Raw genomic sequence first — 27,303 nt, 5'->3', positions numbered from 1 at the left:
TGCACATACAGTGTAGGGGAGTTCCATACTCTTTCCAGTGCTTGGGTCCTTTTAAGAGTCTCAATCCGACCCTGCCGCCCACCCCATATAAGTTTGCAAGGCCCGGGAGCTCAGCCACCCACGCACCCAGCTTTCCTCCTCCTCCCGGCCAGGCCAGGCCAGCCCCCTCCTGGGCGGACTCCGGCTGTGCTCTCCGCGCCTGCGCCCCAGCGGCCACGTGGGGGAGGCGGGCCGGGCTACCTTTCCGAGCGGATCGGGGTCCCCTCCTGGCGGCTGCCCAGGCCGGGCTGATGGGCAAGAGCAAAGCCAAGCGGTTCGGGCGGCCGCCCTTCTCGCCGGCCGGGGCTCCGAAGCCGCTCCGAAGCGGCGAGGCCGAAGGAGGGGAGGCGGCCGCGGCGGCGGAGCTGCTGGAGAAGGTGGGGAAGAGCAAGCAGCCCGGCCCTCTTCCTTCCTTCCTTCCTTCCCTGCTTCCTTCTTCTGGGTCCAAAAGCCGCAAGTCTTGCATGCCCTCTTGCAAACTGGGGTTGCCAACGCCCTGGCATAAACCCGGCTCCTGTGCATGACGGTTTGTAGGGTTGCTCTGCGGAGGTCCAGTAGCTGCACTTTATAACCAATTGGACCTAGTCCTTCTGCAGTGAGAGGGTAGCCGGTTTCCTACAGGGCGCCGTTAGGAATTGTTCGGAATAAGTGCCAGTTGTAGGTACTGAGAAATTATAACGTATGCATTTTTTATAATGTTGTTTCCTGCTCTGTTTTATATTACTTTTAACGTGAATCAAACTGTGGCTCCTTTTAATTATTATACTGGGTTATACTTTTAATCCCAGTAAAGGCCTATGTATGTATGTAGTACTGGTCTTTTTAGCAGCCGCCAGTACGGTGATCTGTTTCTGTTTATGCTTTTACACTGTACTGCACCTCTTTTGCTTTATCTCGTATTTTTACAAAGCCCTGTGCATCCTCCTCAGGCACGGGGCTTCCCTCCGCTGTTATCACCACAGCCCTTCGAGGTAGGTGCTGAAGAAGTGTGAGCGCTCCACTGGGTGATAGAGTGGCCCTCTGAAATCAGGTTTCTCCAGTTGTAATCTGATACAGTTAATGCTTTTTTAAAAATGCTTAATTAATATTAGCTAAAATACTTAACTGATATTTGACTTACTAACAGGTGTTTCTTGGCCCAGATAAATGCTCTGCCAGATTTTGGGCTGGTGGATCTTTGGGGTGATCCCCTCGAACCAACTTCAGCGTTCAACAAAACAGTTTCATACAAATAAGTGGAAGACCCGCAACAACTCGTGGGGGGTGGAATCCCAATTTCTTATTCCCTCTTTCCCTTGGATCATAGACGGAGAACGCTTTTCCGACTCCTGGTACTAGCACAGTTCCCTCCAGTTCTTCTCAGGAAAACAGAACAAAACGTTCAGAATATACTCATGCCATGGAGAGAAAGGAAACCTTCCTGTGTAAACAAACCTGAACTGTGGCTCCAGATTCTGGGTTAAGACCCAACCGTAGCTGGCTGTCGTTGTATAGTTGGACCCTGCAGGGGAAAAACAGGGTACACATGATTGTGCAAGCTTCTAACTTCGCTCGTTCATATATCTATATTTTTTGTAGCTGCAAGACCCTAGTGCCGATGTGAGAGAATTTGCTTGTGCCAGCATTTCCAAACTCCTGCAACAGAAGCAGACAATCCCGGCCTTTGTCCAAAGAGATGTCGTCCGATGTTTGGGGCCCATGCTGCTCGATCAGAGCCTGGCGGTCCGAGAGACGGCTACGGGAGCCCTTCGGTGAGTCCTGAATCTTGTCTGGTGGAGTGGGACAGGCAAACGAGAGCGGGATGATGCTTTTGGAGACGTAACGGTGCTTCAGTAGATTCTTCTGCTTTGCCTTTCACCTGGAAAGCGTCACCTGGATTCAGACCAAAGAGCCATCTTTTCATGTGTCCTGTTCCCAACTGTGGGGAATCCAGATCGCAGCCTTCCATATTTGTCACCAGGATCCCATATTTGTGGCATTGCTTGCCTGTAAACGTAGAGGTTCCATTCAGCCATCTTGGCTGGTAACGGTTGAATGACTCATTCATCTTGAATAGGTCAACTCAACTTAAAAAACCCATCAACCTGATTTGTTCCAAAGGGGGGAAAATATGTGTTTGAGGTGAGGGACGAGTCAGTTCTCAGCCTCTTGTGGCCTTTTCTTACATTCCGAAGGAAATGCTGATCGCTGCTTCAGGGTCAAGCAGTAATTTTCCTCCAGGCCAGATTGGCCAAGAATCCTGGAGGTTTTTTGCCTTTGTCTGGAGATAGAGCAGGGGCCCTTGGGTGAGGCCGTTGTGAGTTTCTTGCACTGTTCAGGGGGGTGGACTGGATGACCCTTGAGACCCCTTCCATCTCTACATTTCTGTGCTTTGGCTTTTGTTTACAGCAATCTCAGCGCCTGCGGAGGGTTTGACGTTTGTGACGACATGGTTACGAAAGATGTCATGACGCCCCTCGTAGCTCTACTGAAGCAGGTATGCAGACTTGCTGTGGTCTTTGTTTCCACCAGTTTCTGGATTAAAATGGGCTGTGTCAACATGGGCTAGCGGGATCGAGTGCCAAACTAGGAATCTGGGAGACCCAGGTTCAAATTCCTGCTCTGCCGTGGAAGCTGGGGGTGGTTGCGGCATTGGGCCAGTCACATGCTTTCACGCTAAACTATTTCACAAGGTTGTCAGCTGGATAAAATGGAGGTGGGGAGAATGCTGCTTTTTCATTGGGGCAAAAGGAGGAGCATAAATGAAGTAAAGTGTCTCCCTCAGGGGACTAAAGGACAAGAAAATACAATTACAATAACAGCATTGCTCTCCTCTACAGCCCAACAATAGACTTAACCTTACACTGAGGGTGGGCATTGATCCATTTAATCCAGCTGTCTCCAGATTTGTGGGTGTTTGGGGAATTTCAGGAGTCGTATGATTGTCAGGATGCTGTCTTCCTGCTATCCAAGGGGTTTGAGGCAGGGCGAAGAATCACACCTGAGCGGGGAGGGGGAAGCAATTGCCTTTACTTTCTGACACGTGAATGGATATTAGTTTCTGCTATTTCTCTGTCCTTTGATGCTTGTAACTGTACTTAACTACAGCAAGTGACAGAGAGCTATCGCCGCGTTGGCCTTGAGACCTCTTTCCATTGTATCTTTCTCACATTCCATGAGAATCCGGGAGGGAGGAATTCTGGCGGGAAACCTGAGGGGGAAAAGGCGTCTGTTTTGTCTTAGTCCAGCAGAACTGGCTTTCTGAAAGCCAGGTATTTGCTGGGATCAATAAAGACTTCTGATTCAATATCATAAGTCCGATTATTGTCTCCAGTCTCTAGATCTGACAACGATTCATTTGTATCCCACCTTTTTCCTCAGTGATGACCTAAAGCTGCTTACATTGTTCTTCGTTTCATACTTGCAATACCCCTGTGAAGTAGATTAGGTTGAGAGCGTGTGACTGCCAAGGCGGAACTGAGATTCAAACCTGGGTCTTACAGATTCTAGTTTCACACTCTAATCATTATGCTGGCTGTTACCTGCTGCCAGTGGCTAGGAAAGAGGACATTCTTCTCTCTGCAGAGTTAGTTTTAACATTCTTTCTAGGACTTAACAAATATAACTTCTCCAATGACAGTGAAGTATGTTTCAACTTATTTTTATTTTATTTTATTTGGACTGCCTTGATTACAATAGTGCCAGTCAGGGCTGGAGGAGAGCAACGGCTCTGTGAAAGGCACCAAAGACACAAACAAGAATTATACTGAAGACATAGCCAATGAGGCCGTGAACTTGTTGTGGAATGTGTGGTAAGTGCCAGTTGGAAATAGCTGCTGCGTATGTGTGCGTTTGTGTTCACCCCTTTTGAGAACCAAATGGAGGGACGAGGTTTAGTCCTTGCAAAGAAACAAACAGCTCTGTTTCTTGAGCAGAGAAAACAACGGTACCAATGGGGCATGCAATTTGTTTACTTTAATTCCAGTGGGTTTGGACTGGAGTAACTCTGCATAGGATTGTACTCTTAAGTTGTGTCTTGCTTGAGCAAGCATTGTTAACACGGTTTGTGGGTCTGTTTTATTGTATGAGTGAATACTTGATGTTGGCCTTATTCCGGAATAGATATAAGTGATAGCGGCCCAGTCTGGTAATGATTGGGGGATTGGATGGGATGGGGGAGACCAAGATTCAAATTCGTGTTGTCGGTCATGATGCTCACCAGAAGACACTGGGTCCATGAAACAAGTAGATACCAGAGGCCTCATGTGTTTGCACTGATAACTGTTTTTGTATTTGAGCACCAATATTGGATATGTACTGACTTCTTGCAAGACTTCTGTGGCTAATTGTCATTGTGTCCATGCTTATGTAGACATTTAATATATTGTCATTTTGCACTTCCAGTTTGATATTTCAATAGAGTTTAGCCAAGGTATAGAAATTCTTCTGATTCAGTATAAGGCAGGCAAGTTTGCTCAAGCTCTTTGTTTCCTTGTTAGCGAAAGCAACAGCACAGCCGTCTCCATCTTCAACAGAGAAGGATGCCTGCCTGTCGTGCTCCAGTATTTGAAGAGATTTCAGACAAATGTGGACCTGGCTGTGGCAGTGGGTAAGTGGCAGGAAAATGGTGACTCAGAGGGATAATTTAGGTTTTAAAATGTCACAGTCACGCAATCTGGCTGAAGCTGAATCGGATCAGTGAGCCAGAGAAAGTGAAAAGTTTCCCATGTGTCTTTGTTTCCACAGCATCTTGCTTGCAGGCCGTGACAGAAGATAACCCAGATCTGCTTTCGGCCTTTGACTCTTCCGCACACCAATTGCTGGAAATGGCTATGGTATCATCAGGCAAAACTGTGGAGCACATTCTCCTACGGACGCTCGTGGCAGGTTGAATTTTTTTAATTGGACAATAACCTCTGTCGACGAATTACTATTGGTCAGAGTTCCTGCAGATTATTGTGGCATCCTAGCAATGCTGTTCTATGTGTAACATGACTCTTTGAAGTGCGAGCCAAACATTCTGAATGCTGTATTTCCTACCTGTCATGGAATGCTTTGTTGATTTGTTTTTTACTTTTGAAGTTTTAAAAACAAATCCTTCCTCTCCTGTTCCAAAAGAAAAAAAATAATAACTTGATCTGCAACTTGGGGGGGGGGGGAGGGGGGGGTTGGCAGTATGTGGCAGTATGAAGCCCTCCGTCTATTGATGAGCTGGTTGACCACAGTGTGAGGCAGGATCCTGGACCAAATGGACAGTTGGTCTGATCCATCCGAGCCAGTGTGGTGTAGTGGTTAAGAGCAGGTGGATTCTAATCTGGAGAACCGGGTTTGATTCCCCACCCTCCACCACCCAATGGTAGAGGCTGCATCTGGTGAACTCAGATAAGCTTCCACACTCCTACGCTCCTGTTGGGTGACATTCCAAGGCTAGTGCTGGTCCTCTCAGAACTCTCTCAGCCCCACCTACCTCACAAGGTGTCTGTTGTGAGGAGAGGAAGGGAAAGGAGTATCCCGGAAGGAGTCTCTTTACGAGAGAGAAAGGTGGGATATAAATCCAAACTCCTCCTCTTCTTCTTTGATCAATGCAAACAGATGAGCCCCCATATATCGGCTCATTTCGTGGAATGAACTGCTGGGTGACCTTGGGCTAGTCACAGTACTCTCAGGACTCTCTCAGCCCCACCCACCTCACAAGGTGTCTGTTGTGGGGAGGGGAAGGGAAAGGAACTCATAAGCCACCTTGAGTCTCCTTACAGGAGAGAAAGGTGGGGTATAAATCCAAAACTCTTCTTCTTTGGATCCAAAGCAGTGTTGTAGCTTCGGTTTCGTTGCACAGTTTGAGCATCATGGCAACTGTGGGTCTTTAGCCTAGTCTCATTTTCTTCCCCTTCTCAAGGCATAATTTGGAACATAAAGAGCACAGTACCCTCCGGGAGCCAAGCAGGCACCGTTAACGCTATCCTGAAGACCCTGTCAGAATGCTTAGAACCGGACGCCGGCGAGGCAGTGATTCGGTTGAAGGAGGAGGAAACCGAACGATTGAAAACTTCACCGGAGCTGGGAGTGGAGGGCAGCGTGGATGACAGGGGCAGCTCGGAAGTAAATGAGGATGAAGCGATGGAAGAAACGCCTCCAAAAAACACTAAAGGAAACAATGATATTTCGGATCTACTCCCAGTGAGTGCGGCCTAGTTGACTAGGTTCTAGGTGATGCTGCAAAATTATCCTGGGGTAAAGTGAGGAGAGGATGTGGGCTTTCACCGTGGAAACAAACATGAACAGGATATCTTCTTGATTTCAGGCCACCTGGCTTCCTATTTCTGTGAGGTTGACCCTCCGGCTGTAGGGGAACTGGCAGGTTTGCCCCTGAGTCCCATTTCCAAATGCACAGCCCAGATTCTCTTTAACACCCAGATTTTCCTCTTTGCTTTGCAGCGCAGTAAGCAGGAGCTGAAACAGGCAACTTCTTTACTCCTGGCTCAACAGACGGCTCTGGAAATCATCGTGAATATGTGCTGTAGTGAGGGTACGTCTTTAGCAGCCTTATTTAAGTGACTTTTCATTTGACAATAAATGCACGTCTTTTGTTGATCTATGTGTTGATGTGTCAGGATTGCAGTCTATTATGAAAGAAGAAGAAGTGGAGGAGTTTGGATTTATACCCCCCTTTCTCTCTTGTAAGGAGACTCAAAGGGGCTTACAATCTCCTTTCTCTCCCTTCTCAATCCCACACAACAAACACCCTGTGAGGCAGGTGCAGCTGAGAGAGCTCCGAAAGAACTGTGACTACCCCAAGGTCACCAACTGGCATGTGAGAGTGCACAAGCTAATCTGGTTCACCAGATAAGCCTCAAGTCACAGAGTGGGGAATCAAACCTGGTTCTCCAGATTAGAGTGCACCTGCTCTTAACCACTACACCATGCTGGAAGGGGTGGAACTGTCCATTTCCTTGCTGGACAACTTTCCTTTGATCAAGGGTTCCTTGGAAAGCACTCTGGTAACCGGCTGCCACCACCTGGAGACTTCCTGAGAGCATCTAAACTAACCTGTTGAGAAGGTTTTCTTCTACTTCAGGACTAGAACAATAATGAAGAAACAGAGTGGAAACTCTGTGAGGTGTCAAATGCATTTGATATAGCAACTTCATTACATTTTGCCTAAATTTGAGAGAAATAGGAAAGCATCAACTGTGTGTAAAAATGTGTTGCCATTTTCCTCTGGATTTTCGTATTTCAGATCTGATTCCCATTTCCCAAATCTGGTATTTTTTTTCTGTGTATTCTCAGAGCCCTCCGACGATGAGTGGGAAGAACTATCCAGTAGTGACGAAAGTGATGCCTTCTTGGAAAATTCCTACGAAGAAGGCGGGAAGCTAATGTCCCCTCTTTGCCTTTCCGCTGAGGTTCACACGGCTCTCATGAACCACCTGGTTCCAAAGAAGGTAGAATCCACCAGAATATCCCGTCCTTGCTAACTGGGTTGAATCTAACCAGTTTTTCCCCTGGCGAACATGGAAAGGAGGGGCTCCTTTGACACTCCCCTCCCTGATGGCTATGTTGGGGAACATGAAACGTGATAATAGGGCAATGGCTGTAGTTAGAAGTGAAATGGCAAGAGGCTGAATGAAAATGTTGGCTGGATCCAGCCCTCTCTGTGTTTTTGGTGAGGCAGAATTTTAGGACGTGCCCATCTCGGAGAATAGTCGATTTCATGATAAAGCCTAACAGCTCTCTTCTTTTTCCAGATACTTGAAAAAACGGCCTTCCCCAACAGTACTGCTGTTGACATCTGTACACAAAGTCCGGCCTGGAAGCCACTTATTAAAAAGTAGGAATTGTTCCCTTTCACGGCGTGTGTAGGTTTGCTAAAACTGAACACCCACCCCACCCTCTGATGCCTTTCTTGGAGCTCTCAAAGGTATCTGGCTGGCAGGTGGAGGTCTTGGACTAGATCAGGGGTAGGGAACCTGCGGCTCTCCAGATGTTCAGGAACTACAATTCCCATCAGCCCCTACCAGCATGGCCAATTGGCCATGCTGACAGAGGCTGATGGGAATTGTAGTTCCTGAACATCTGGAGAGCCGCAGGTTCCCTACCCCTGGTGTAGATGATTGAAGAAGGCAGTGGCAAACCACCCCATAAATGTAGTCTGCTTTGTAAACATTGTGATGTGACATCACCCCGTGGGTCAGTAGTGGCCCAGTGCTTGCACAGAGGGCTACCTTTATCTTTTTAAGTTGCATGTATCAGTTGGTAATCTCAAGGTGTTTGTGATGGAATAACAAATAGTTCACTGCCTACTCTGTTACAGAAGGAAGTATGAAAACACTTTGCAAGTTTTCAGGCTTTCAGTACGGTAGAGGTGCGAATTCTTCCCCGTTGGGAAAATTTGACTGAGATACATGTGCAAAGGCAGCACAGGGTACAGCAGATTGCAGGGCACACGTGTGCTCCCCCTCTCTCTCATATTGCCTGGCTTGCAGCTTTGCTTGGGCGTGGGTTGTGGCCATTTGAACCGTGCAGCCGGAACAGAAGTGGGCTGCAGGGCTGCATTCCCTGTCCACCAGACAACAGTTCAGTTGGTTTCAGCACCACCTGCTACTATTGCCAGTTTGGATTAAAATGAGCCTGGCTATCTTCCTAGGTTTACCTTGAGAATGTTAATAGAAGCTTAGGAGCACGTCTGGGCTTGGAAAACGCTGTGTAAATACCGAACGCAAGCAGAGAGAAGATTTTTGGATTTATACCCCACCTTTCTCTCCTGTAAGGAGACTCAAGGTGGCTTACAAGCTCCTTTCCCCTCCTCTCCCCACAACAGGCACCTTGTGAGGTAGGTGGAGCTGAGAGAGTTCCGAAGGTGGGGTGATTCATATAGGAGGGTGGATTCATATAGGAAAAAGAGAGGATGGCCCTAGCCCCCATAGCCGATCTCCCCATCCGTGCATTCTCTTGTGCGTTCTCTCCTGCAATCTGCAAGGGCCTCTGGTTGCCATCAGTTCTGTCTCAGCTTCATCTTGTTAACTCTCATCCCCACACTTAATAGCCTCTAGGCACCAAATCAATTATTTAACTTACTTTGGAAAAGTAATTCCGCCCTGCTTTTCTACCCCCACTCTCTTACCTATATAACTAACTTGCAAAAATGATACGAGAACGGAAGGACAAATAGGCTAAAATCAACACCAGCGGACATATAATAGATCCACTAAAAAAATCTCAGCAGACCTGCAGTTGCATATAGCTAAAAGCTGAGAGGATTGAAGTGGTGCCCACCTGTGCCCAGCAATGATGAAGTAGATGCCAAGTGAATTGGGGAACCATTACAGAAAAGGCATTGCCCCTTCAGTAGCTGCCAACCTACCCTCCAAGGGCTGGGTAACGATCTCAGAATAGGGCCGGTTTGTGTGGAAAAGGATGCCTTGTAGGCCACTGAGCCCTTTTATTGTGGTATCAGAACACATGGTATGCATTCTCCGCTTTTAATAAATTGTTTATGCATTTTTTTCATATAAAAGCCTTTGCACAGTGTTTGTGTTTCTTAGCTGCTGGGGGTAGACTTCTGACTGTATTGAAACAAGAGGGTTTTGTTACCTACAGTGGGGTGACCTTAGATGCTCCAGTGTTGGTTCTAAAATAGAGTGTCACTTTGATTTAGTATTTTCAATGTTGGTTTTGGGTTCTCTGCCTTACTCAAAGTTTATTCAAAGCGGGCAGCACTCAGAGCATCACAGACACTTGGGAATTTAAAAGAGACCGAGCCACGTAGTGGTCGGTCCCCATTTTGAACTGGGCCATGCCTTGGAGGCAGCGTGTGCTTTAATTTCTTATTTTTCCAGGGTCTGGTGGCATTCAGGTGCCACAGCACTCTGTCATGAAACGAGGAATTGCTGCGATCAGAGATGCATTCCTCTTCCTTTCCTTCTTCCATGGAGAATCCTGCCCAGAACTGTCTCGCCGGTTATATGCTCACCAGAATTTGACGCCATAAATGAAAACCAGTTGGGTTTGCTAGGAAATGCATGTTCACTATTGGCCAGAGTACCTTCTGATTAGTGAAGTGTCTGGTGCTGACAACTTTTCTGGGAGCAGCTTTTCCCTCTATTTTTGGACCCAGTTGGTTGAAATCACAACCAGTCAAGCTAGACATGATGCAGGAGACCTGTGAAGAAGGTGTCCGTTTTACTAATTTCCTTCCCCAAGTTGCCATTCCCCAGTCTTCAAAGCGACAGCATGGAATGAGATATTCCCGCTGTCGAAGAAACTCAAAATATAAGCGCCATGCATAGTTGTTTGCAGATGTTTCTGCCCTGATTGTTCTTTCAAAAGCAAAATCAGGGCCTTTTCTGTGGTGGCTCATGTTCCGTGGGATGTGTTATAAAGCCTTATGCGTCCTTCTCAGTGCAATCCTGTGTAGTTACTACAGGTCAAGTCAAGGGTTTAGTCTGGGGTAACTTGGCATACAATGATGACGCTGCCAGGTTGGCCACACTGTGCATGTTCAGTTCAAGTGTAATCCTGAGTAATCTTCTATAGAAATCAAATGTAAGCTCAGACTGTTAACGTCTGCATGTGTAGAGCCTTAGGTTTTGGAACTACTGTTGCATAATTCGTTCATCCCCTCTCTTCCAGCCTTCATGAAGAGATTATTGACTTCTACAAGTACATGTCTCCCAGATCCGAAGAAGGAAGGATGAGAATGGAAGTAGTCAATAGGATACAAAACGTTATAAAGGAACTCTGGCCCAATGCAGAGGTAAGGCTGACGACCCCTTTGGTTATCCTTGGCCGCCGCTTTCGTTTAAAATGCACCTTTTTCTGTGCCGCTTGTGCGTTTGTTTTCTTTTTATGCTGTTGCTTCCTGATAAGAATTGTAGGTGGACATTCAGCTTTGGCTCAAATTTGTAACTGAAGGGGTCTCTTTATACTGTATAAACCCTTGAAAGAACCCTGAGGTCTGTAATCAAATGATGCAAACAAGACGTGTTTTCATACCTTTTTTTTTTTAAAAAAAAAAGTGGGTGACATGACTCGTTTTGGGGGTGGGCTGGTCCTCAAACTCCGAAAGAATCGGAGCGCTATTCGGAGGGGGCCAACCAAGGTGAAGATATTAGCAGCTTGTTGTGAAGACTTTTCCTGTAGTGAAGTCCTAGTGATGAATGAAAGCCCCCTTTCCCGCCCCCCCAAGGCAAAGGAGCTACAAATCTTCCATTTAAAGCTCTATTCAATTCTACTGTAAGCCACAACCCCTCATTTGCTCTGTTCCCTTTTAACGTCTTCCACTTCACTGTTTGTAGGCCATATTTACTCTCCTCTCCGAGCCCTAAAAGAAAGACATAAGTGCATGTGGGGTGGATAGATTGATTGCTGGTAACCCCCTTACCCCCAACACACACAGAGAATACAGCGGTGAAGCAAATGCTTCTCTGAATTTTGACCGTGGTGAGCTGTGGAGTTTTTCTGCTATGCAGTAAACTGCAGTGAGTTTCAGAATGACACAAAGGCTGCAACTGAGTAGCTGTTCTATCTGAGTGACTGCTATCACTGTAAATACTGAAGGCTGTTTGAAAAGCTCTGTAAATCACTTACTAGCCAAGGAATAGCTGCACAAATTCACGGTGTGTTCACCACCGTCACCTCCTGCCCCGGTCGCTATCCAAGTCAGCCTCTTCTCAATTAAGTTAGGCTCCTTAAATCTACTGCGTACTTTTAGATTTGTCGATAAAAACACTCCTTGTCTTTTCCCTTCCAGAAAGACATTTCCAAATAGTCCCCCCGGCGCCCCTATTGTAGCACTGATTAAAAATTCATTGAGCCTCAAGGTGAGGGTGAAGTGTGGCAGTGTCTCCCCCTAAAAGTAAATATTTGTGCTCCTCCTCAAAACAAGATTTTTTCAAGTGCTCAAAACAGGATTTTAGAAAAATATGATGGTATTAAACTAGTATTTCAGAAAGTATGGTTTTATTTATAGAAGCCAGCAATTGTGTCATTGGTTGAGCCGCTCCAGGGAATGTTCTTAGACGGAAACATTCCTTTTTGGTGAGAGCCTTCTTGGCTTAAACTCTGCTCCGCCGTAAGAGTGGCTGAGAAAAGCTTTAATAATCCTGGAGGTGGCAGGTCACAGTTGTTTGAAAATGAAAGGTATTTGTTGTTCTTGAAAGGAAAGTCTTTTTGTTAAAAGGAACAAACACCTTGAGAAAATGTAAAACTATAATCTGGTGTTTGGTCTTTAATATGAAGGCATGGCACAATCACCCAGTAAGCTTCCGTGGCAGAATGGAGATTTGAACCTGGGTCTCCGAGTCTAATGCTCTAACCACTATGCCGTGCTGGCTTGCTACTATGATTGTACTAGAGCTACTTCAATGCATGGCAAATGGATGTGTCTTGAGCTGCTTCTGCATAGATCCCAGCATGCCGTTGGCATCCACACTCACCCAGTTTATTTGAAGACAGTTGCTAAAACATGGGAAGCAATAATATCTGAAGTTGAAATTCACATTTTGCTTGGGAGTAGATGACTGAAGGTGCATGACTCATCCGATGTGGGAAGGATGCTTAATGGTCCCTCTTTTCCCAGTACAGTTGTGAGCGTACACCATTAAAAGCGTTTTACTTATTAAAAGCCAGCCTTGCGATATAACGAAACAAGAGACAAGTATCTCATTTTTCCTTACATCGCTACAAGCTATTTTGTTAGCACTTTACTTTTCTCAGCGGTAAGTATCAGTTAAAAATACAAGGGGTCAAAGTTTTTGCCTTTGAGCAACTCACAAGTAACTTTTTGATGCTGTGCCAAAATAACTGTTAAGTTCAGGGTTAGCCCTGTGGGGCAATTCGGATGCATCCAGAGTTTTGATCCACTCGTGCTTTAGATTCTCTGACACTTCCCCAAAGCGTGACCCATTGAGGGCATCACTCATCAACGTTACTAATTCTGCCATAAGTGTTTGATGAAGGATTTTAACTTCCCACTTGTTTTACAGGTGCAAATATTTGGGAGTTTTAAGACTGGCTTATATTTACCTACTAGGTAAGTAGAGGTTTGTTGTCCTTCATTGTGTTTGAGCTGAGAAGCCTCTCTCTTTTCCCTCTGTGTGTGTGCCTATTAAGTGCTACCAAGTTGCTTCCAACTCATGATGACCCTATGAATCAATGACCTCCCAAACATCCGATCGTTATCAGCCCTGCACAGGTCTTGCAAACTGAGAGCTGTGGCTTCCATTGTGGAGTCAGTCCATCTCATGTTGGGTCTTCCTCTTTTCCTGCTCTCTTCCAGTTTTCCTAGCATTATTGTCTTTTCCAGTGATTTGCCTTCTCATCATGTGACCAAAGTACAGTAGCCCTAGTGTAGTCATTTTCGCTTCTAGGGGGAGTTCAGGCTTGATTTGATCTGGAATACACTTATTTGCATTTTCATTAAAGATAGACCTCTTCTCCCTATCCTGACATGTACCTGAAGCCTAAGATTATCTTAACTGAAAAGGTTGTATGTTTCTCCTGCTTTGCACCTGAACTGGCAAAGTTGTGCAGTGATGTTGAAGTGCCCTGCACGTTTTTACGCAATAAACCTGTGTCATGTGAGGACATTAATATCCTGTTCTGGTTTCTTCATCTTGTATTGAGTTGGGAGATGTTTCCTTCAGGGATAGTGGACTGGAGCGTTAAGGCTATGTTCTGCAAAGGATACGCTTATTTTCATGTTAGGAAGTGGTTCAGGCTTGCGAGACCCTTCTGGGTCACACAGGAGTATGAACTTTGCAGGTTTCCCTAGCACAGCAAACGGGTCTCGGGTCTCTGCTCTAGGTTCTGTGCAAAAGAAAATCTGGTTGTCTTATTAATGTTGTACACGCTCCCTGAAGAGTCTTTAACCTGATGTCTGCCTTCTTTTCTTTCCAGTGATATTGATTTAGTGGTGTTTGGAAAATGGGAGAATTTGCCTCTCTGGACCCTCGAAGAGGCTCTTAGAAAACACAACGTAGCTGATGAAAATTCAGTAAAGGTTTTAGACAAAGCAACTGTGAGTCATGATTTTTTAAATTTTTTCTTAAAAACCCTGTATTCTAGGGGGAAAATACATTCCCTTGTAGCCTTTGTTCAGCTGACCTTGGTCTGATGGACGTTACTCATTAAAATTAGCAAATGATTTGTCAGTCACTGTTGCTTCTTCTACTCTGGCTTTTGTGCAGATTCCCCTTCTTCCAGTGTATGACTCATGTTGGTGAGAGGGCCCTTGATGTGTGGTTGAGCTTGGTGCTCAGTTGAAGAAGAGCCCCTGCCCTTGTGGGAAAATATGGCAAAATAGAAATTTCCCCGCCCTGACCTGGGTAGCTTCAGGCTAGCCTGATGTCGCTGAATCTCAGAAGCTGAGCAGGGTTGGCCCTGGCTATTTTGGATGGGAGACCTCCAAGGACTACAGGGGTTGTGACACAGAGGCGGGCAATGGCAAACCACCTCTGAACATCTCTTGCCTTGAAAACCCCACGGTGGTGTGATCGCTTCTCTCTGCTCACATCGTACAATTGTTGTAGGTTATATACATGAATCTCCTTCTGCTGGGAATTGAGCACCAGCAGACAGCAACATGCCCACTCCAGTCCAACCAAGGATGGGAAAGGCCATAGCTCAGCAGGAGAGCCTCTGATTGGCATGCCTGAGGTCCCAGGTTCAATCCCTGGCACCTTCAATTTAGGAATCTGGCAGTAGGGGATGTGAGAGACCCTAAATAAAGATCTATAGAAGACCCCAGAGAGCCACTGCCAGTCTGAGTAGACAGCACTGGGAGCCAGCGTGGTGTAGTAGTTAAAAGCAGGTGGATTCTAATCTGGAGGACTGGGTTTGATTCCCCACTCCTCTGCCTGACAGTGGCAGAGGCTTATCTGATGAACCAGATGTGTTTCCACACTCCTACATTCCTGCTGGGTGACCTTGGGCTAGTCACAGTCCTCTGTGAACTCTCTCAGCCCCACCTACTTCACAAGGTGTCTGTTGTGGGGAGAGGAAGGTAAAGGAGCTTGTAAGCCCCCTTGAGTCTCCTTACAGGAGAGAAAGGTGGGGTATAAATCCAAACTCCTCTTCTTCATCTCCCCTGGCTCTTCCAGGGAAGAAAAACACATACCAAAATATTTTGGGGACTCTGCTCTTGAGCTGACAGCACCACTGGGAACATACAGAGTGTCCGTTCTTTTTTGCACCCAATGCTGCTGCTGAGCATGCCCCATTGTCTTTGAGAAGTAACTCAGGAAGCCTTCCCCTGCTTGCTTCCCCATCGTTCGCTCTCCAGAGGCACGCTTTGTGTGAAGAATAGCTTGATTCTACTGGGTTCTATCTCCCCCTGCTGTCTGTTCAGAACTGAAAGCAATGGCTTTGTATTCGGGAGTGTGGTTTTTTAAAAATCCTTGGTTACTGTGTAAACCACCTATTGTCCTCGTTTGGGTTTTGCATAGGTTCTCATTTTAATTGTACTGGGTGTGCAGATCCACAGTAGCCTAAATATATAGCTGAACAAGACCTCTCACTGATGCATATATTTTTAAAATCTTTTCTCAGGTACCTATTATTAAACTGACTGATTCCTTTACCGAAGTCAAAGTTGACATCAGCTTTAACATGCGGAACGGTGTAAAAGCTGCTGATCTCATTGCAGATTTTATCAAGGTCAGGCGATAATATATAGAAACTTTCAATGCAAAGGTAGAGAGTGCCTCAAATTCTAGTCAGGGATAAGCTATTGCGTAGCCCGGCACATTCTTGTTGTAATCCATCTGATCACTGCAGATCTTTTCTCTCCCGCTCAACTTTGGAAATAAATTAATCAGATGGTTGTAGAGAAATTTTAGGAAGCTTGATGTCTAAGCTTATTTTGAAAAATTGGAAACAAAACGAGGTCTAAATCATTTGTACAGGTAGTGTGGGTTTTGTAGATCCTGAGCCTGTTCTCTTTTTGTAGCCTAAGCGGTACAAATGTACCCTTTTAAAAGGAAAAGGAACTGAAAGGTGTTAAGTATTGGCTCTTTGGAAATGCTGCTGCTTGCGAGTGGTATCATAAATCATACTTTAATAATATTGCTAAGGCGCTTGCAATAAGAAGGGCATAAATCAAGGTACAGGCCCTGCTGTCAGGCTTGGAAGGAAAAGAGGAGGGAACCATCTGCTTGCCATTCAGAAAGTCTCGCTTCAGACTCCGGCATCTCCGGTTAGAAGAACAAGGTAGTAGGTAATAGGAAAAAACCTCTGCAAGAGACCCTAGAACAGTGGTTCTCAACCTTCCGAATGCCGCGACCCTTTAATACAGTTCCTCATGTTGTGGTGACCCCCAACCCTAACGTTTATCCATTTTACAGATGGAGAACACTGATGCAGAGAGTCTTAGGCGACCCCTGTGAAAGGGTCGTTCGACCCCCAAAGGGGTCCTTACCCGCAGGTTGAGAACCGCTGCCCTAGAAAGCTATCTGAGTAAACAACACCAACCTCAGTGGGGCTAATGGTTTGATTCAATATTAGCTTCCGCTTCAGTGCAGAAGGGAAATGGGAAAGACCTTGCCACTTTGGAATATCTCTGTTATCTCTTCTTCCTTTAAGGATGCTGGCTGGAAACTGGGAAAAGAACGACAGAGCCCACATTTTTCATTGGTTTTAAGCAGCGTAGTGCGAGGCTGAGCTGTGAGCTCTTAGGTTCCATGCGTCAAGGCTAACGTTTACTGTTTTCCTTGCCTGAGCACAAGCAGTGGCCAGTTTTTAGTGCTGGTCCATTGGGCAGGGGTGCTGAGATTCTGAGGAAGTCTTGGCTTTCCAAGGAAAATAACTCTGCTCGGCTCAAAAAAAAAAGAGCATTAAAAATATAACCTTCAGTAGAAATGACTAAAAATACTATACCAAATAATACTATACCGAATAATACAGTACACGGATGACATATAACAGACAGAAAAGGGATCCCAGAGTATACATGAAAAATGATGAGTCTCTGTACAAATAATATCCCTGCAGTGGAAATCCTTGCAAATCAGCAATAAGCAGCAAGCAGCCCTTAGTCATTAGGTCAACTGAGGTGAAATGAATGCTTGTCCTAAACTCATGTCCTTTACCAGTCATATTAACGATTCAATCTTGTGCATGCTCACTGGATGGCAAGGGACTCTTTAGTTTGGAGAGGAGACGTCTGAGGAGGGGATATGATTGAAGTCTATAAAATTATGCATGGGGTAGAAAATGTTGACAGAGAGAAATTTTTCTCTCTTACAGTACTAGAACCAGGGGGCATACATTGAAAATGCTGGGGGGAAGAATTAGGACTAATAAAAGGAAACACTTCTTCACGCAACGTGTGATTGGTGTTTGGAATATGCTGCCACAGGAGGTGGTGATGGCCACTAACCTGGATAGCTTTAAAAGGGGCTTGGACAGATTTATGGAGGAGAAGTCGATCTATGGCTACCAATCTTGATCCTCCTTGATCTGAGATTGCAAATGCCTTAACAGACCAGGTGATCGGGAGCAACAGCCGCAGAAGGCCATTACTTTCACATCCTGCATGTGAGCTCCCAAAGGTGTCTGGTGGGCCACTGCGAGTAGCAGAGTGCTGGACTAGATGGACTCTGGTCTGATCCAGCAGGCTCTTTCTTATGTTCTTAAGGGTGGGGGTTCATTGGGGCTTATTTCCTGATAAAACCCCTCCCCTGAGATAGTGGAGGATACATAGTCTGGAGGGACCCTTTTCCTGGGAGATCTGTCAAGCTGTGTCTGACTGGAGTCGCCAGGGCTGTTCACAGAGGAATAGCTTTTGCCTGCCAGATTAGGCCTTGGCAGTTGATACTAGAGAAGACGCATCTCGGAAGACCCAGGATAATCTTCTTTCTAGGGAGTGTGTAGTGTTGTGTGTTTGTTTACGTTATTTCCGCCAGAGGGTGCCAGAGGGCAGGGTTTTTTTCTGAATCTAGCGAGTTTGTTCTGGCTGAGTCAATTTCTGCCTTAAACAGCATCTGTCATATAACAAATGTTCTTGTTTTTCCCCCAAGTTGCAGTAATAGCCACTAATCTTATTCTCCTTTTCTCCTTCTCTTCTCCTACAGAAATACCCTGTATTGCCATATCTAGTTTTAGTATTGAAACAGTTTTTGCTGCAGAGGGATCTCAACGAAGTATTCACAGGTGGCATTGGTTCTTATAGTCTTTTTTTAATGGCTGTCAGCTTCCTCCAGGTAAGTCTGATAAGCAGAATTATTTCCTGATGGTACCTGGATATACTGTTCCTCTTTCAAGTTCTGCTGTGAAAATGTCTGTCCTGAATGGCCACGCTGGAATGGATGTTAGTCTAATCCAGCAAGGCTAATTTTGTATAACTGTGGAGTTTTAAGATTATTTGCTGGGTGTCAGACTCTGCCGTTTGGAAAATCACTGTTAGAAATGTTTTATTCGTTTGCTAATGGATAGATCCTGCTTTACTTCTACAGTTATCCTTCCACATCGCTCCCCGTAACCTGAAAATCCATGTAAAAAATTTTGACCCTACCTTTATACTGGAGAACGAGTCCGAATTTTTTTTTTCTTTTCCCTTTCTTTTAACCTTTTTAAAAGAAATCGTTTCAAGAATCAAACCCAGAGCTCTCTCAAATACAAATTAAATGCAGTGGGCCTTGCTGTCTCAGTTCAGACTGATGTCCTAGTTGCAATTTTGTGGGGATTTTGAAATTTTGCAGTTTTGTCTTAGAAGTACTATTTCTGCTCAGTGTGCCTGAAGTGGGATGAACCGTTGTTGTTGTTGTTGTTCATCTAAGCCATAGAATTGCTTTTTGCCCTATTAGCTTGTTTTAAACTGGCAGCAAAGACATCAAGAGATGGCTGTGAGGAAACATTAAATGAAAGTTTTCTTTCCCCTAGCTGCATCCCAGAGAAGACGCCTGCACACCCAATGCCAACTACGGTGTCCTTTTAATAGAGTTTTTTGAATTATATGGACGTCATTTCAACTACCTGAAGACAGGCATCCGAATAACGGATGGCGGTTCGTACGTGGCCAAGGATGAAGTGCAGAAGAATATGCTGGATGGGTACAGACCATCAATGCTCTACATCGAAGACCCGCTTCAACCAGGTATTGGGGCCGGCGTTTACTTCACTGGGTATAACAGAGAACAAAAGCCTTCTGGACTGTAGATTGAGCTACTTGGGACAGACCAAAAAACCCAAAATGATTCTGGTCTTGATCTAGTTTTCCAGTGTTTTTTGAAACCTTTTACGGTTTTAATTTTTTATAATTGCTAAATGCTGCCCTTCCCCTTGTGGGCTCAAGGCGGCTTCCAACATTTAAAATACAATCAAACGTAAAAACCATTTAAAAAACCCAATTAAAATGCAGTAGGCAAATAAAATCAGTTTCTGCTAAAATAACTCTGCCAATATCAACAATAGAGAGGAGGAGGAGAGGGAGGTCCTATGAATGGTACAACTGTAGCAGCCTCAACCATAAGTTTGGTGGAACAGCCTTGTCTTACAAGCCCTGTGGCATTTCATCAAGTCCCAAAGGGTTCCGGTCTCACCAGCCTGAAAATGCCCTATGCCCTGGTCGAGACCAGCAGTGCATCTTTCGGGCCAGGGACCACCAATAGATTTTTATTTGCTGATCACGTTCATCAGGGAACATGCTAGGAGTCTGTAGTAATTCTCCAACATTTAAGAAGAAGAGGAGGAGTTTGGAGTTTGTAAGGAGACTCAAGGTGGCTTACAAGCTCCTTCTGTTGCTACCTTACCTTATCCCTGTGATGTGTTTGTTTTTCTTTAAGGCAGTGATGTCGGGAGGAGCTCCTACGGTGCCATGCAAGTAAAACAGGCCTTCGATTATGCATATGTCGTTCTGAGCCACGCGGTTTCGCCAATAGCTAAATATTACCCCAACAACGAAAGCGAAAGGTGCAAGTTTATTCTTTGAGTCAAGTCCATTAGCATTGTTTGTTGCTTCCCCTCTCCACCCATCCCTTAAAATCTTTTCTTTCTTTCTAAAATGCAGTATATTGGGAAGAATAATCAGAGTAACGCAAGAAGTGGCGACGTACAGAGACTGGATATCAAAGCAGTGGGGGGTGCAGAACAGCACAGAGACGTCTTGCAATGGTAAGCTGTCCCAGTGAACCGGGGCTTGCAGGCAGTGGATGATTGAATCTGAAATTCTTTCGTGCACATTCTTGAAGGCTTTGTTGAAGACTCTTGCGGTCAGAATCCACTTGCTCTTGTAGGTTTTCTGGCCATGGTCTGCTAGTTTTTGCTCTCAGTGTTTTCCCCACATCTGTGGCTGGCATCTTCTGTGTACTGTTGGAAACCAATCCTTTGGATCTGACCCAGTATTTATGCATGTTTTAGAGTGCAGCTCCATACAGTGCAAGTCTAAGCTTGCCATTTGTAAAGGACATGCCCCCGGGGGGGGTTGAGACTGGCTCCACAATTTTGGGCTGGCTCTTCCAGCTGAAGAAAATTAATCAAGGCTTGGCTTATGACACCGAAAGCCCCTTACAAGTGGGAGCATTCTGTTCATTCTGTTCTCCGACTGCCTTTGTTCCAGGGAACGGGGTGTCTTCGACCGTCGATAACCAGCAGCTAGACGAGTGCAACAATAACCACTCTGAGGAGTGCGAATCATTAGGAAAACCCAGAAGTAAAACCTCCGAGACGCCAAGCAAGCATTCGTCAAACTCTTCCTCTGGACCTCTGTCGTCGTCGTCTTCTACGCTTTCCAGCTCCAGCGACGTAGTACGTATTAAAAACTTCTCAGTAGTCAATATGATGGTCAAGACCCATGCAACACTCTGGCTTCTGCCTTAGAATAGTTTGGGCCTTCCCCCCGTACCCTGAGGCCAGTGATTACAGAGACCACTGCAGAGGCCAATGGCGGAATAGCCTGCTCGGGGCTTCCAGAAGATGATGCCCGTCTAGCAAAAGTTTGCTAGGGAAAAGGGGCAAAAGCCCGTTCAGCTTCTGGGGGGGTCCTAGAGGGTTCAGGTGGCGCTTAGCACTGCTGCGTTTTCGCAGACTGCTTGCTTCAGAGCAGCGGTTCCCAGCCTTTTCGGTATGGTGACCCCGCGAGTCCAGATTTGTTTGATACGGTGGCCCACTTAGGAAAAAACACAGCATGAATAAGCATTGGGAACTCCTTTTCACAGGCCTCACAATTAACTTTTGAGTCAGGACCCACAGATTAGATTGATGGTGGCGAATCCTTATATCTCCAGTATCTAGATTGCTATTATCAGCCCCTTCCAGCATGGCCAATTGGCCATGCTGGCAGGGGCTGATGGGAATTGTAGTCCACAACATCTGGAGTGCCAAAGGTTCGCCACCACTGGATTAGGAGATGCTGAGAGCTCCTGTTGAAGTTCAGGATCCAAAGCAGATGGAAGTTTCAGTGATTTAACATTAAACAAAACACAGATCAGCTTCCCGTTATGGCAGAAAACTAATTGGGATGGAAGTTTTAGCTTGTGAGCATTTCCGCAGTTGCAGTGATAGGTCACAGGAGAAGGGTGCCTTAATTCTTTAAGCAAATGCTTGGATGTGGCTCAAAACGCCAGCCTCCTCCCTCTCTTCTTTAGCCCCTGTACATAATTTCAGAGGGTGAGCGGCCGAGTAAAACTGAAGTCACATAGCCACTTACGCACGTAATGAGGGTTCATTCCGGCTGATGCTCGAGTTGGATTTTGCGTAACCAGCGTCCAGCGTGTTCCAACTGTTGCCTCTTGTCTTCGTCAGGAGTCTGACGGGACACCGTGCAAAACCTCTAAACAGCTGGGCTGCCGTCAGACGGCATCCAACCGAACGGTGGCTCAGAGCGTGTCGCTGGGGCCCACGCAGTCAAGTGGGAAAATGCCAAGCAGCCAAACGGCAAACGTATCTGGCGTTGTGAACAAGTCACAGGTCAGTGGAACACCCTTGCTCTCTTCTCCAAGGCTGAAACGGGCTCCACGCCTTCTTTAAATGAAGTTTTTCCTGAGGGCTTTGGGTACTGTATTTCCTGGGCTCCTGCCCAAACGGCATAATGACTTGTGGCATGTAAACCATTTAACATTTTGAGTCAGCTTATTCGTTTTTTTAGATTATTATCCCCCCTTTTTTCTCCCCAGTGGGGAATGCCAGGGGGAGTAAAACCTGGTTGTTCCCCCACCATTTTATTCTCACCAACGGCAACCTTCTTAGCCTAACCTAAGAGGGAGTTAAAGGCCAAAGACCATCGAGCAAGTTTCCATATCCTAGTGGGGATTCAAACCTTGGACTTTCAGGTTCTAGTCCAGGGGTCTGCAACCTTTCGGCTCTCCAGCCGCAGGTTGCAGACTCCTGTTCTAGTCCATTACTTGAGCAATGACACCATTCTAACTCAGTTCCTACTATTCAAACTCAAGAAAAATAAAAGTCCCCCAAAGATTATATCAGGGCCCACTACCAAGCTACTGTAAGAGGAAGGGAAAGGAGAGGGAGAGGAAGAGGAAAGGAAAGGAGCTTGCAAGCCACCTTGAGTCTCTTTACAGGAGAGAAAGGTGGGGTATAAATCCAAACTCTTCTTCTTCTTCTAAAATAGTGAAGTGTGTTGCAAGAATTGGAAGCATGAAAAGAGCCAATAATTCTGGTGAAAACAGAAACTCTGGAGTTTAATTTGCTAAATATTTTGGGGGATTTTTCCGTTAAGATTAGACAAGCCCCCAAGATGATGATGGTGATAATAACTAGACAGGAGAGTTTCTGGTGGGCAGCCAGGCTGGTCTGACCTAGAAGAGCAAGAGTTGAGTCCAACAGCTCCTTAAAAAACCAGCCAGATTTCCAAGATATAACCTTGTGGGAGTCAGATATCCGACAAATATCTGATGAAGAGAGCTTTAACTATTGAAAGCTCATACCCTGGAAATCTTGTTGGCCTTTAAGGCACTGCTGGACTCAAATCTTGCTCCTCAGCCAGGCCAGGTTGCCCTGGAATGAAGTGGGGAAGTATCCAAAATCTTTTTAGCCTCCTGTTGCTGGGGTTTCCACAGGACTTCCTGTGCTGCCTGCACCCGGCATTGCTTGCCTTTTTGGTCACGGCAACACGGCCCAAATAGTCAACAGTGCATTGATACCGCTTCCGTCCTTTCTTTGCAGCACGGATCCACACGGTTGTTCCGCGCTTCTTCCAGCAAAGGCTTCCAAGGTCCAGCCAATTCAAGCCACGGTACCTCGGTGACTAACAAGCAGCACCCGGGTAGCAAATCGCACCAGTATTACGGGAAGAAAAGGAAACACAAGAGGGACCCAGTCCTGTCGGACCTTTGTAGATAGTTTTCCTATTTGGACGGTTGACTGTTCTTCTGTGTGCAATGGCCTCGAGCTACAAGGATGAGTTGGATAGTGACTCCCGGGTCTCATCTGGACTCTCCCAAGACTGTTGGGGGCTGGGGGAGGGGGGACCCAACAACGTTGATTAGCAGTGTGCATTAAGTTTTTCCAGCTTGCCACGGAACAGATCATGAAGACTGATAACAGCAACAACAAAAAAGAGGGAGGGGAAGAGGAGAAAAAGGCCGCTGCCGATAAGTCGTATGCTACAACAGGGTTGTTTAGGATATAAAAGCTTGAATGTAAAATAAATATCTCCCAACAGCTTTTATAATGACCTTCTAGAGGGCATAGGACTCGATGCATTCAGGGAGGGTTCGTCATCCGCTCAGAACGGGAGAAACGATCAAAAAGCGAGAAAGGAAAAGCCTGCGTTTTGAGTGAAGCCCAGCCTTCCGAGGAGAGAGCAAAATTCACGCATGATAATTTCTAAATTATTTTTGCATATATTTACCATTTTATTGTGTATCTATAGACGACCGTGTAGGAAAGGAAAATTGACATTTGTAATAGTGGCATTTGTTGAAATACTTTTTACATAACATTACTGTTTAAATGGTAGGAAACGGTTCCTTTTTCGGCCTCCCTCCCAGGCTTCATTCGAAGAGAAGAAAATTATTTGAATTTGTCAGCTTGGCCTCCAACGTAGTAGCTCGGGGTTTTCGTCTTCTTCTCCTCCTCAAGCGTTGAAGCAGCAGCACATTCATGGGTCCGCACAAGTCCCTTCTCCGGAGGGTGGGAGGGGAGGGGCAGGGCGGGAGGATTTGTTTTTGTAAAAGGGGTATTTCTCACACCTGATGTCAGCCCTGATCTCGGTCCCTCGTTGGGAAGAAGAACGAACTTTCACCTTGTGTCTGAAGTGGCATCCTCATCGGCAATGAGATATTCTGGATACCATGCAAAGGAAAATGCCCTCTTTTCTCAAAGGAAACAAAGCTACTTTTTTGGGGGGTGGGGGGAAGAGATGGAGGAGACCCCACAGCTTTGTCCTGTTTTGTTGCATTCAAAAAAACAAAGAGTTAATATCTGCATTTCAAGAACTCTGCTGAATCTTTTGCCTTTCTTTTGATTTTTTGTGCCTTCTCAAATTTTTGCCCTTTCTTCTTTCTCCCCCCCCCCCCCCGTTTTTCTTCATTTTTAAAAAAGAAAAAAAGTCCTTTAGGGGGAAAAATGTCTAAAAAAATAGGGTTTTTTTTTTGTTAACTCAAGTATTCTCTCATTCCCCTTTGCAGTATTTTAAATCTACTCTTTAAGGATTAGAACGCATCTTCAATAATGGAAATAAATTTGTCTTGCTGTCTTGAAGAGCTGACATTTTTCTCAGATCCCATTTGTTTTGGCTGAATCGTCACCCTCCCTCCTCCGTGCAAACACCGCCCTCCCGCCGAGAATCCATAAACGGGTGGATGCTTCCTAGTTGGGCCATGCCGTTAACAAGACACTAAAAAAAAATACATTGCTATGAATGCAAACGGGAATGTGTAGCGCTGTAGCCACTGGCGTCGTTTGTTTGTTTGTTTTGCAGAAAAAGAAAAGGAAAAAAAAAGATTTGGAGCACTTTAATTATTAGAATGTAAAGTGACATTTACTGTAAACTTTTTCTTTGAAGAGGAAAGTTTGTGTGCTGACGCGTGCGTGTTGAGTATGGAAGGCTGAGTTTGGAGAATGATGACGACGACGATGATCCTTTTATCGGGGGATAATAGCTTTTAGATGTTTCTTTTATCTACTGCAGACCAACCCGACCTTTAATAAGCACTGATCAGTGCACAAGCTTTTTAAATAAAAATAATGCGACTCGACCAAATCTGTCATGACTGAAAACTTATACGTAATATAAAAAAAAAATTACTCAACCTGGTAAAAAGCCTTGTTATTTTAAAAAATGGAAACGGGGAGGGTGGGGGAGGGGATTACATATTTTCACCATAAGTAACGTTACGCTCGAAGAAAACATTCAGCTCGAAGGGGAAAAAACAGGGATGTGGAATTGATGACATGTTAAGTTTTCGATCCATATTTTATTGAGATCATTTTTAAATTTTATTTTAAACGACCAGATTTTGGTTCCCAGCCTTTAATACGAGCATGTCATGTTAGATTACATGAAATATTGGGAGTTCATTTTGGAGGGTGATATAAATCCCTAGTCCTACCTTCATTGCCTTTTGGGAACAAACTCTAAATTACATTGGCCGCTCTTTGCAAAAAGCTGCTACAGATAAGTAATGTGTGGATCCATATTACGCTTTAACCACGCTGACTTTTTCCTTTTCCGTTTTTTTTTTTTTTTTGGAGAATCTCCCTCTTTGTTGGAAACAGATGTTCTGTCTGGATGCAGAGACTGGCGTTCCACTAAGCATGTTGATTCTTTTAATGTGGTGGTAGCAGGAAGATAATCTTGATTCCATTGGGAATCTTAGGTTTGCCTCAATTTATGGTTTTCATAAATTTTAATGGAAAAATAGCTTTTCCGAGATTGTGCTCAAGTTTCATTTTGGTAAACAGTATCTTTCTAATGAGAAGTGGGGGGGAGGGGGGGTTGGAGAGAAGAAGCATGAAGGAATAAATTGAGGTATTTACACTGCCTCAAACTGACCAGCATTGTATTAATTAAAAAAAACACTGTATATCTTGCAAATCTTTATTTAAACCGAACAGTTGAACTGTTCGTTTTTTTTTCAATCTGAAGTAAAACGAGCAAAACTTTCAAGACCTTTTTAAGTTTTGCCTGCTCAATTGATCTTGTACATTTCATCTCTGTATTTGACTTAAGTCTAATTCCTTCTTTGAGTTTCGATACTCTTTTGTGAAAATTTTGTGAAATATATATAAAAATAAATGTTTCAAGACAAAGAGTTTTTATCACTTGACATCTATTTTCTTTTTAAAAATACATGCGATTTCTTCACCTCCACTTTTCTTTGCTTCCCATTTTCAGATCATCTGACATCATATAATCATGACAATGAGAAAAAAAACATGTACAATTCTCCCAATAGCCAACTTAATGCCCTGATAGCCAATTTAGGAGCATGCAATATGTCCTTGCAACCTTTGGACACAATGAAATTTGACTTTGTGAGGGTCTTGACTACACCAAGGTGAGAAGCAGGTAACAGAGCAATGGAAGCAAGGCATCTGGGTCTACAGGTGTTTATGTAGGTGAAATTGTGGATCCAACTTGCCCTACCCAGAACAGGCACTACCACCTGGGTTTAAGGCTTTACAACATTCCATCTTTCCAATGCCAGCAAGAGGTAAATGCTGGCCTATTCCACATATGCCCTTTGTAATGTTTTCAGGCTGGAAATGTTTCCTCCGTGGATTTCCCCCTCGCAGGCTGGTCATACTGAAACATGTTATTTTCCCCACAGGTCGTACTGAAACATGTTACTTTCCATACCCCTTGTGCGGTTGCCAAACCTCAATTTTGGCATTTGCTCTGCCCCTTTTTTTGGTCCCTCCCCTCATTGCTTCGCCCCCTCCTCTTAAATTTTATTATTCCTGGGAGTTTCTCTCCTCCCCCCCCCCCCCCCCCCCCCCCCGCAATGTTTGGTATCAACAAATCAACCTAGATGTGCTGCAGCACGTTGTGAGGGGAAAATGCATAGACAAAGGCTACCATCGGGTATGAAGAACATAGATTACAAATAACATGAAAATAATCAGATCTGAAAGTGCTTATTGTTAAAAAGGTTTCGCCCTTCCGGTAAAATGTCTCACCTGCATTTTCTTGGCTGCCAAGGCCTCTGTAGGAAATGAGCAAGCAGGTATCTGCAAGAAGAAATAAAATAGCTTCTCTGGTTCCAAGGATTCTGTCATGCAGTGGGGGTTCAGCCTTTTATTAGCAGTAAATAGCCCCCACCTCTTTTGAAATGAGCCTGTTGACTATTTCAGCAGCTCTGCAGGTGATTTCCTGTCCCGTTTCCTGTAGCT

The 27,303-nt window shown here is 45.1% G+C and overlaps 2 protein-coding genes across 3 annotated transcripts; both read left to right on the top strand.

Annotated features, from left to right (window-relative positions):
* Positions 1-190: 190 nt before the first annotated feature.
* Positions 191-7,933, top strand: HEATR3 (HEAT repeat containing 3). The gene is made up of 10 exons (XM_048515822.1): positions 191-416; positions 1,618-1,790; positions 2,428-2,515; positions 3,718-3,830; positions 4,518-4,627; positions 4,765-4,905; positions 5,915-6,195; positions 6,454-6,544; positions 7,306-7,460; positions 7,764-7,933. The coding sequence occupies exons 1-10, from the start codon at positions 291-293 to the stop codon at positions 7,848-7,850; spliced, it is 1,365 nt and encodes a 454-aa protein (XP_048371779.1). The 5' UTR covers positions 191-290; the 3' UTR covers positions 7,851-7,933.
* A 2,602-nt stretch (positions 7,934-10,535) lies between these two features.
* Positions 10,536-25,332, top strand: TENT4B (terminal nucleotidyltransferase 4B). 2 transcript variants are annotated; one of them, XM_048515800.1, is made up of 11 exons: positions 10,539-10,771; positions 13,002-13,048; positions 13,915-14,035; positions 15,565-15,672; positions 18,087-18,215; positions 18,895-19,108; positions 19,797-19,923; positions 20,021-20,124; positions 20,570-20,757; positions 21,754-21,918; positions 23,131-25,332. In XM_048515800.1, the coding sequence occupies exons 1-11, from the start codon at positions 10,682-10,684 to the stop codon at positions 23,305-23,307; spliced, it is 1,470 nt and encodes a 489-aa protein (XP_048371757.1). In that variant the 5' UTR covers positions 10,539-10,681; the 3' UTR covers positions 23,308-25,332. The 2 variants fall into 2 exon arrangements, with proteins under 2 accessions (XP_048371758.1, XP_048371757.1); XM_048515801.1 differs by lacking the exon at positions 21,754-21,918 and having other exon boundaries at positions 10,536-10,771.
* The last annotated feature ends 1,971 nt before the right edge of the window (positions 25,333-27,303 follow it).

This window comes from Sphaerodactylus townsendi, linkage group LG14, assembly GCF_021028975.2.
Source record: "Sphaerodactylus townsendi isolate TG3544 linkage group LG14, MPM_Stown_v2.3, whole genome shotgun sequence".
NCBI lineage: Eukaryota > Metazoa > Chordata > Lepidosauria > Squamata > Sphaerodactylidae > Sphaerodactylus > Sphaerodactylus townsendi.
Note: the sequence above shows the minus strand (reverse complement) of the source record. Positions and strands in the feature narration are given on the sequence as shown.

Excerpts from the sequence above, each read along its gene's own strand:
- TENT4B (XM_048515800.1), top strand. The coding sequence starts at position 10,682 with ATGTCTCCCAGATCCGAAGAAGGAAGGATGAGAATGGAAGTAGTCAAT. Across the intron at positions 19,109-19,796 it reads CGAAGACCCGCTTCAACCAG|GCAGTGATGTCGGGAGGAGC; the intron begins GTATTGGGGCCG and ends TTTTTCTTTAAG. Across the intron at positions 20,125-20,569 it reads CACAGAGACGTCTTGCAATG|GGAACGGGGTGTCTTCGACC; the intron begins GTAAGCTGTCCC and ends CCTTTGTTCCAG.
- HEATR3 (XM_048515822.1), top strand. The coding sequence starts at position 291 with ATGGGCAAGAGCAAAGCCAAGCGGTTCGGGCGGCCGCCCTTCTCGCCG. Across the intron at positions 417-1,617 it reads CGGCGGAGCTGCTGGAGAAG|CTGCAAGACCCTAGTGCCGA; the intron begins GTGGGGAAGAGC and ends TATTTTTTGTAG. Across the intron at positions 6,196-6,453 it reads ATATTTCGGATCTACTCCCA|CGCAGTAAGCAGGAGCTGAA; the intron begins GTGAGTGCGGCC and ends TTTGCTTTGCAG.